The 10,692-nt window shown below is 31.1% G+C and overlaps 1 protein-coding gene across 3 annotated transcripts; it reads right to left on the minus strand.

Annotated features, from left to right (window-relative positions):
• Positions 1–501: 501 nt before the first annotated feature.
• On the minus strand, positions 502–8,309 carry LOC114397557 (uridine kinase-like protein 4). Of its 3 annotated transcripts, XM_028359646.1 has the most exons (15): positions 8,156–8,309; positions 6,772–6,932; positions 6,207–6,298; positions 5,598–5,667; positions 5,179–5,294; positions 4,822–4,918; positions 3,649–3,728; positions 2,915–3,109; positions 2,729–2,812; positions 2,574–2,634; positions 1,809–1,869; positions 1,430–1,523; positions 1,273–1,345; positions 1,031–1,113; positions 514–900 (listed from the first exon to the last, which is right to left on the minus strand). In XM_028359646.1, exons 2-15 carry the CDS (start codon positions 6,920–6,922, stop codon positions 724–726), a joined length of 1,434 nt encoding a protein of 477 aa, XP_028215447.1. In that variant the 5' UTR covers positions 6,923–6,932; positions 8,156–8,309; the 3' UTR covers positions 514–723. The 3 variants fall into 3 exon arrangements, with proteins under 3 accessions (XP_028215446.1, XP_028215448.1, XP_028215447.1); XM_028359645.1 differs by having other exon boundaries at positions 502–900; positions 1,273–1,523; positions 8,156–8,283; XM_028359647.1 differs by lacking the exons at positions 6,772–6,932; positions 8,156–8,309 and adding an exon at positions 6,622–6,747 and having other exon boundaries at positions 502–900.
• Between the last annotated feature and the right edge of the window lie 2,383 nt (positions 8,310–10,692).

Here is a 10,692-nt window from a genome sequence, read left to right on the forward strand (position 1 = left end):
TAAAAAGTTATCATCCTTTTCAAACCAAATTTCAAAACCATTTTGTTAAAACTAACCAGCAAAGTTTACCAAAATCCTTAAATGATGCTTACAAGATCAAAGCTAGACTCTTAATGTTTTTAGAATTTTACTAATAAGGTTATGATCCTTAATATTATAAATGAATAGCCTTAGTCGTTGCTTACAAGATCAGAACTAGTTCCTAGTGTTTTTAAACTTTTATTATTAATATGGACATAATGCCTTCTTTCACTTATTATCAAAACAGATACATAACTCTTAACAATGTTATGTATTCATTTATTTTTCCACATATCAAGCGGGTCCTTATTTAATATATTCCTAACTGAGAGTGCAGTATAATTTTAGAAACTTAGCCAAACCAGATTTGGGCATCCAAAGATGCAATCTACCAAATAAACCTATACTTAATTTTATGCATGGTAGGTTTGCACTATGTACCTTCATAGGCAATGTATCCAGAAAAGAAATCAACACAAGTTTAAAGAAAAATTATGTAATTTAGTATAAGGTAATATAAATTTTCATAAACATAAGGATAATGTAATGGTGATTTAAGGTCCAATATAGTCAAAATTGATTTAAAACTAAATTCAGACCCCAACACGTAGTGATAGAACAAATTTCAACCTATTTTCCAGAGGAAGTCTCACTAGTAACGATGAACAACTGAAAATTATTTTGGATTCTGCCGTAGTATAACTACTGGGAAGAAACTACCACTTGCTCATCATCATCATCTGTTCCAAAGTACCGATCTCCAAACTCGCCCATGCCAGGTATGACACGGAAATCTTCATTCAAACCAATCTCAATCTCAGATGTTACTATCTTTATTCTTGGAAAACTTTTGCATACCACATGCACACCTTTAGGTGCCTGAAAAGGTGCAAAAATCAAATGAAAATCATAAACAACATAATAAAAAGAAAGAAGCAAGAGAGAATTAATCACATTGCAAAGGAAAAAGAGCAAGAAATATAGAGGAACCAAGACAATAGTCACTTACAGATATGAGATTAAGAAATATAATGTTGGACTCAGGTACACCCTTTTTTATGAGTAAAGAAATTGCTTGAACAGCCGAATTCCCTAAGGATGAAAATGTTCCAAGGTTAATTCAAATGAAAACCAGCAAAACCAAATATCAATTTCTTTCAAATCCACTCTTATTATTATTATGTGAGGTACTCTGTAACGGCAATTAGGCTACACAGACTTGCAACTTCAAAACAAAAAAAAATGACAAACCTGTGCCAAGTATAGGGTCCAACAGTAACACATGCCTATCAGAGATATCATTTGGCAACTTTTCATATATTAGCTGATCATTAATCAAAGCATAAGATGTCAGTATCACCAAATGAAACAGAGATTTGTACCAAACCATAGATGCAGATGAACTAACCTGCTGACCATTGTCACCTTCTCTGTGAATTAAAATTTTCCCAATCTTGATACCTTTACAGCATGCTCTCAAAGCATTCTCCATACTCTCCCCACTGAAATTAGCATATATTAATTTTTTAATTATGATAATAGTAAATGAATTTCTAAACAATAAATTATAGACTGCAAAGATACACACAAGGTTTCTTAAGGCATGCCACCAAATGCAATCTAGTGTATTTGATACTTCTAAAACTCAAATCAACAAACGATTTGTTTTTATATTTATTGAACTATTTGTGATTGATTAAGAAGACATTTTAGTCAATTCTTCGAGGCAAGGATGAAAATATTCCATGAAATGCCCAACCAACTCCAGCTTTGAATTAGACTAATACCTTCTGATAACAGAGACACCACACAACCTTTTACAAAAATCAACACCAGTGTATACAGAACCTGCATTTGAGGACAAGAATCAACCGTTACCAGAAGAAGGTTAAAAAATAAACAGACTTTTTTTAGTAAATAGAAGAACAAGAATGACAACCACAAGGAAAATATATACCAAAGCTTTTAATTCAGCATGACAATGGTTGCAATTAACATCATGGAAAACAGAATACATCTCTCAAGTACTACAACATGACAAACATTTGTTTCACAGAAAAATTCCCTCACATGGAAGCCTCCTTTCGATATGGATTCGTATACTATAATATCATGACATGATTTCATATCATGTGAAGGCATTAAAAATTGAAATTCGTGGAGGGCATATAAGAATGCTGACATTATTGTATCAACTTCAATAGCTATTGGTAGAACCTCTACCAAGACTAGAGCGTTTAACGCCAAAAAAAGAAAATAAACCAAAACTATAGCCATAGACATTTGTAAAATACAGTTTTGTAGTTTATGTACTCCTCATTTGTGACAATATGCCAGCACATAAGAAACTAGGCATCCAATATATTAACCACAATACTCTTCAATGAAAGGAGAAGAAGAATGGAGCATCTGCAATGGAAGATACAATGCAAGCTAAGGTAGTAAACATATTCAGCTAAATCCTTTAGCCGCAAGGATAAAAAAATCAAAAAATAGCACATAAAACTAGTACATCAAAGTCATCTTACAAGAAAAGTGTTGAAAAATGTTACCAGTAGGAGTGATTACTTGCTTTTCTGTAAATGGCAGATGCCCCAAACCATGTTCCACAACCTGGTCAAGTGCAGATATTATGATCAGTTATAATTAAAAGAAACTTCCATGTCAGAACCAAGTTTAGAAACAAAAAAGAAACCTGTTTACTCACCAATCGAATCAATCGATCAGAGTAAAATACAAAATCATGCTTTGTTGTCTTGGCATCACGTATCAGGGTATGCATACCCCGTATCTGCATAGTAGCAATTATCAAGATGGCTTAACTTTTATGACAAAATCAAAAGTTTGGAGTTCTCAGTGAGATAATTGAAAAGGTCCATAAATTGCAGGGTACCTGAAAAGTTGACTGAATGACATACAAATTAGGATATATTTTACACAGGTCATGCTGACCAAGCTTTGTGCGAATATGCTGTACAATCAAATCAATGGCCACATGATTATCTCCTCCACGGGGTATAATTATATCAGCATACTTCTTTGTTGGAAGAATAAAGTCATCAAAAGCTGGCTTCACAAATTTTGAATACTGCAACAAGTATTACATAAGAATCAGCCACAAAAATCCATTGAATGGTAGCTATTAACATCAAACTCTGATAAAGAATATGATAGCTTGATTAATATTACTATAAACGCAAAAAAAAATCCTTAATAACTTAATTCCATAAAAAAAATGAACGATCGTAAGTTTAAATATTAAGGACAGTGGCGGAACCAAGACCCTAAGTCAGTGGGGACAAATTATAAAAAATACAATCAGTGGGTTCAACTATATAAATATAGATGAAATAAAATACAAAAATATAAGATTTTATTTATAATTTTCAGTTTAAAAGAAAATTTATTGGTGAATTTTAAAAAATGAGGGGGTGCAAGTGCACCCCTAGCCACAATGTAGGTCCGCCAGTGATTAAGGTATTTGTATAGTAGCCAACCAGTAACATGAATCTAAAATAAGATTTCCCAAGTCTTGCAATGAAGTAAATATAACCAAGGGGAAAAAGATGCTAGAAATAGTTAAAATATGCTGACAGTAGGACAAATGGTGTAGCAGAATTTTACTACCTGATCAAGAACTGCTCCAATATCCCGACCCTTCTCAGTAGTGTCACGCCTAATCCTTCTTGCCAAACGAACATCAGCATCTGCACTGAACATTTTAAATATAAAGTGACAGCTTAACTTAACAAAGACATATAGGTAACAATTTGACCAATAGAAGTACAAATAATAATCTAAAATCAATTGAACAATTTAATAACAATTTAAAATGTAAAGTTTATATACAGGTTTATGAAATAATTAGAAGATACCCATAGGTAACAACTTAATAAAATAATAAAGAACCAACAATTATGAGGATGGATCAAAGTGTGATACACTCGTATTCAAGGTTGTTAAACTCAAGTGTTAACTCGTAAAATCGTCTGAGTTTAAAATCCAGAAATGCGCATAAGATATAATCTGCATTGTGTTATGTGTGCACTGAGTTGTAAATTATGATTAATCTCTTTTCTTTTTTAGGAAAAGAATTATGATGTAATCTCTGTCTGATATTAATTGTGATATAAATTATAAAATATGATGTGTTATGTGTGTATGAAACCATATAATTATGATAGGACCTTTGTGTGATATAATTTCTATAATTAATAGATTTTTAATATTATTTTTTGTTGACAGCTGTATGTTTATTATTGGAATTAGTAATCTAGAAGATTGGATAATTAGGATCAGGATCAGATTATTCTGATTTGATCTGATTTTAGTCACAATCAAATCTCTCTGATTTGAAAATCCTTTTTTATTTACTTTCCATTTTACATTTATTATCTAATCAGGCAGCCCTGCCTATATATGTATCCTTATTATTTCTGAAATAAAGAGTGAAAGTATATCTTCCTCTTCTAGTCTCCTATAATTTTTCCCTAGCAATCCCTAAAATCACATTTTTTATATTAGGTAAAGTTTTACGAGTTTACAAATCGTCAAGTTTATGAAATTTACATAAACTCTCCAGTTTAACAACCTTGCTCATAGTACCCCTAACCCTCAAAATTCTTAAACGATATGGAACAATATGGAGAACATGAATTTTCCTATATCATGAGGTGGATTATTGAGTACCAATTCCATGAGATAAAAGATGGACCATTTCCCTTATAAATTAACAAATACAACAACAAACTTACAATAAATAAATTCTGAGTTAAAGATGGAATAACAATAATAAAGGACCTGTGTCAACAAATATCTTCATATTCATCAACTCCCGAACACGTGGATCATGGAAAACAAGGATGCCTTCTAAAATTATAACATCTGAAGGGTTCACCTGAAAACATGATAAAGCAACACAAAATGAAATGAGAATGACAGCAACTTCATAAAACTAAGCTAAAATATGCATTTGGAATATCATGATTCTATGCTTGATTACACTATGGTATACTTGTTATTTGCACTGAAAGAAGAACGATTTTCTTTTGCAAGATATTCGCAACTTCAGAAACAGTATGTCAATCTTAAGCCATTTAGCATTTTAGGAAAGAGGGGTAAAACTGCTAATAAAATATGAAAGTTCCTGAGACGTACCCTTCTTAACATGTCATCACTCTTGTAACTCTTAAAATCATACTTTGGAATATCTACAGCTTCGCCATGCTTCAACTTGTCCATAACGCGTAGCAATTGCTCAGTATCAAAAGCATCTGATTAAACATCACAACATAAGTACAAGAACTGCCACATATTTTCATTAAGAAAATTAAAATGTCATATTTTCCCTTATCTTGCTAGCCTATCAATTTTCAGAATTTTTTTAATTTACTTAAATGTAGCTTTAGGTAATGAATTCATAACTAGTTTAATAGAATGACTAAAAAATAAGAATGGATTAAGGTTTTGGAACCTCATTCTCAAAGTGCATTTTAATAAAAACAGACAAGACAATAGAATATTTCATCTTATAAAGTCAGTAATATTGAGAGACAAAGAAGTATAATAGTACTGACCAGGATGGTCAAAGTTGTAATCTTGTACTCTTGTAAGTTCCTCCTCCGTCAAGTTATTGTAAAAAGAATCCTGTCACAAATAGTTTATATATTAATCTCGATGTATCAATATAAGTACAATAAGAAACTTGAAGCAAATTTTGAAACATGTCACTGAAAAAGAAAAACAAGACAAAAGGAAAAAAAGGAACAATTAATAGAATAAATAAATAGAGATAATCAATGGCATATCCAGAGTATATTTTGACTATACTACCCAAATAATTGAATATAATATCTTCATATTATGACATGTTGCAGGGAAGTTTAAGAAAAAAGAGGCATGCGATCTTAATACGAGAGATGGTCGGGAAGAAGCTTAGAAGAATACTAAAACTAATAAAATAAACAGAGGGTAATGTATTATGTTGTTATAAATGAGGTCAAATTTACAATAATGATAACAAAAGCTTTCATTAAAAGTCTCTGAATAGCCTGAGGAAAATAGAACCCAAGGGGATTTAGGTAATGGAGAGAATAGGATACATATGGGGCCCAAATCACAAATAGTAAATCTTAATGTAATTTCAACTTGATCATTGAGAAGTATACAAAGAAAGAATTCAGTGCCTGATTAACAAGTACAACTCGTTGATCATGAAGCTGCTGAATAATCATATCACAAACTGTTGTCTTGCCAGATGCTGCACCCCCAGCAACACCTGCATCATATGACAAAAAATAAGTGAGTAAGAATCATTAAGATAAAAGAAAAGTTGTAAGAATTGAAAACAAGGTAACCAAACTTAGGACCTCATGAAGTATGAAGTAAGCTCTACTCTATTAATATAACATGCTATTTTAATTGACAGAATTTGCAAAGCATAAAATGATCGTGTAAATTTCATATTAGGTGAAATGATATTTTGATGCTAGAACACAGATCCATACATAAGACTTTATGCAATTTAATTTCATGTTAATTTTTAATAACTCAAGCAAGATGAATTTGTGATTTCTTTTCACAGCAGACATGAATTCTGACCTGACACATATGTAGCACCCATGCGAAATTCTATTACTTCAACTAACACAAAATTTTGCTTTAACAGTAGTGATTTTATTCATGTACTCTGTAACGCAACTTGAAGGCCTCATGTGAACTTATTTGGCAGTTTGTCATAAGAAAACACACCTATGACAAAAGGTTGTTTATACATGTCAGTTTCTGAGGTTGTTGGTTGTTCTATGCTAGCCTTTCTTTGCTCAAAACCATCCATGTGAAATCCAGAAAAATGAACCTCTGCGGAAGACTCCATTAATTCTACAGCCGACTTAGTATCCATTGGCAAAGACCTGGAAAAAATAATAGTTAGCAATTACAGATAGAGAAATGAAAAATAAAAATAAAAGTCACCAAGACTAATCTGAATCTACTATGATTCTAGTACATATAGTCATCAGAACTTAGAATACTAACTAACTACCTAACTAACTTATGCCAGTGGCAGTTAGTTATGTAGCAGATTAACCACCTTTTAACCTACTTTAGAGTGTAGGTATTCGGATATACACTAATATAAATGTATTAAAGATAGGGAGAGTTTATATAGTTTCCCATCATCTAGAAAGGCATTAGTTTTAACAGCTTGTAAAAGTGTTTGATTGGATCAAGTCAACCATTTTAGCCTTTGATACTTTTGGTCACTATCCATTTCTAATAAAAAACTAGAAAAGCTTTTTATTCTTTTGCATATCATGACCTTGCATTGACTAAATTAGACTTAGTACGTGCTTGGATAACTTGTTGAATTGATTCCAACTCCAAAATACATGGTGGAGAATTTAAAGTTTGGAAGCAACAAAGAATTACTTCACTAAGAACTTGGAAAAATAATCAATTTCTCACCAACGCACCACGTATCCAACCAAGACTATTCAAACCATACTGAGGGAATACAAAGGATTCTTTCTCAAACTTCCCTGGGACCATTTTCTTAAATCCACCCAAAACCCTACAAATAGACTAAGCATCCCCAATTCCTCAAGCATAACACAAAACTATACATCCCACTTTTGTTTTGCCCTTGTCTATTATGGACAGATAAGAGTAAACAGTAAACAACAAAACACATCATATCATGTAAATTTTCCAGCATATGCATCAAACACACATTATGCTCATCCACTCATGACAACCCTTTCAACATAGTAGCCAACAGTGATTCAAGTTTCACTTACCAAGTTAACAAAACATCAATACACAGAAATCAAACAAGAAGAAGCTCTCTCCAATGCAACTAGCCACCCAGTAAAATTAAATTCTAATAAATATAATTAAAAAAGCTGACTTTAAGCTCACCCACTTCACCACTGTGCAAAAAACACACACACCAGTAACCACAGCCCAATTTCTCAACTGGGTTTTCCACAACCAAATCCAGATCCAAGAAAAAGAAATAAAAGGCAAAGATTGCAGTTGCAGATTTCATCAAAATTGAACCCCAAACAGAAACCAAGCAATGCATAGAAGGAAGAATAGTTGTAACAAATAGCCAAATGCTGATTCCAAAACACACCTGTTGAACAGAAGAATTTGACAAAAGGAGAAAGAGGTGCACAGCAATGGTAGAAAGGTGAGAGTTATATATTGCAAACAGACACAGCTGAGTAAGCATCAAATGTTTTTGTGAAATCCCTTTGTTTTGGTTTGGTTTATATACAGTCGTTGTTGGTAAATGGACCCCATTTTTTCTACAAAATTACCACCTTCACCTACCGTGAAATTTTTTATTTTATATTCTCATTCTGATTCGAATTCTCCATGAAATTCAAAACTTTTGGAATTGACAAATAATAGTACTAATTAAATATTCACTTTTTAATTTATCTTGGTCTTACCAAAATTATTTTGTAGTTGTTGAATGTTCACGTTTTCAAAAGATTCGGTACAGAGTATATACACACATTGGTGTAAAGTTTTTTTTTCCTCCGGATATGTGCTGAAATTTATCTAATCATCCTTTCTTGTTTTATCTTCGTCTATTTTTTCTTTATTTATTTTGTGTTTGAAAAAATAATTTTAAATAAATTAATTCTATAAAATTAAATTTGAAACAAAATAACCAATGTTTATATATTTTATTTTATTTGGTTAAAAAAGATATTTATTTTAAAATTAAATAAGTATTAAAACTAAATATAAATTTTTATTTAATACTAAATTTATCTTGAATGATTTTTTGACATGAGGCAAAATAATTTATCATTAAGAAACATTATAACCATCTATCCAAAACAAGTTATAACCATTTAGTTTTTTTTCGATACAGATAAAGAAAATACAGTTTTTTCCAATAATTATAAAGTTTATGTAATGTTAATATTTTTTAGATATATAATTTTTTGGATAGCGGATATAAAATCAATCAAAACTAACTATCTAGCTTTTTAATAAATATGGAGTAATTAATAAGTATTACTAAATGATAAATATTTTTTCATGTCCGGTATAACAAAACATTTTTAGTAAGTATTTAGAACTTGATAGTTGCTGCAACATTTCTTTTATTATTATTATTATTGACTTGTAACTGTATGCTGAAATGTCACTGTACTGATTACTGACGGTGTGTGCCCCAAAGCTGATCAGATCTTTTAGAATCCACGTTTGCATTGAATCAGATGTGGGTCCCACTTGCCTTTATTATCAATTTTTTTAAAGAAAAATTATATTCATAGTTCATAGTTACTGTGTATGCATATAGGCTATGTTCGTACGACTTTGGAGAAGATTATAACATTAGTTTATAAGTTATTTTTATTAAAATAAATTTGTTTGGTATATAAGTTTATTTTTTCGTATGCTATTTTAGGCACTTTCACTTTAGCATTTGTTTTGTTTTTTGCTAACGTACATTCCTATTCTTATTGTTGTTTTTATATTTTGTTTGAGTTTGTCTACCTTTTATTTTAACCTGTTCTTGCCCTTGTTGGTTCAGATTAAGGACCCAACAGATTTAGGTCTGGTGGGAGTGGGACAAACAACAAATCTAGTCAACTGATATATTGCTCTTGATTGTATAATTAATGATAAATTGGAGGGTGGGGGCTTTTGATGATAAATTGATAATTAGGGGGGAGTGGAAACATTCTCTAGCTGTTTTAGTTTTCTATAAGAAAAAGGTATTATGGGAGAAAAAATATGAAAAGGAAAGTGCACAAGCAATTAATAAGGAGAGTGCATATAACAATTTTCTATTTCATGTTTATGTTTTTTCTCTTTAACAAGTGCATATGCTACAAATACTTTTATAAACTAAATTTTTTTTGAATAAAGAGTAATTAAGTACCTCAAGTGTGACACTTTCTACCACACCCATATATATTAATAATAAAAAAAATAAAAATGTAGAATCAATTAAAAATTTTAAAACATCTAAATAAAAAAATTTAAAAAGAGTAAAAAATTCACATTAGTTTCATAAAATCATAATAGAACTTGTTTAAATAATGATAAAATCATTTTAACTCAAAACAAGGTCGTCCATTTTGAATGAAAAGAAGTCACACTAAAGCGAAAAATATGAAACAACTATATTATTATTGGAATTATAACATATGAAATAAAACCCTATACCCCGATATCATATTTATTAGAGCATTTCCCTGGCACAGACTAAGTCTCTCCATCTCTAGCATGAAACTCGTCATATGCTGGCTCATCTGAACAAAATGACATTCAGCCCAAACACAAACACACACTAGGAATGAATTATCGCATTCATATATAATAAAAAAGCATGTGAAACATATAATACTTAGAACTGAATTTACACAAACAACATCATTTCACAAAATCACACACATTATTAACACTCATTCAAGTTCACACACTCCAGAAAATAACATCAAACCGTAATTGTTAACTCAATGAAAGTCAAACAAAAGTATTATGCAACAGATACACTAGATTCAAGCTTACATGCAATGTGGTACCATTTTTCAGTGAAAAATCTCGTCGGGCGCCTAGGAGTACATGACAAGACATGTCTTATAATGGGTAAGTCAGGTCACTCTTACTAAGTAAAATTATAGAGAGACCAGTCAGGGCCAC

The sequence above is a fragment of the Glycine soja genome, chromosome 18 (assembly GCF_004193775.1).
Source record: "Glycine soja cultivar W05 chromosome 18, ASM419377v2, whole genome shotgun sequence".
NCBI classification, from domain to species: Eukaryota; Viridiplantae; Streptophyta; class Magnoliopsida; order Fabales; family Fabaceae; genus Glycine; species Glycine soja.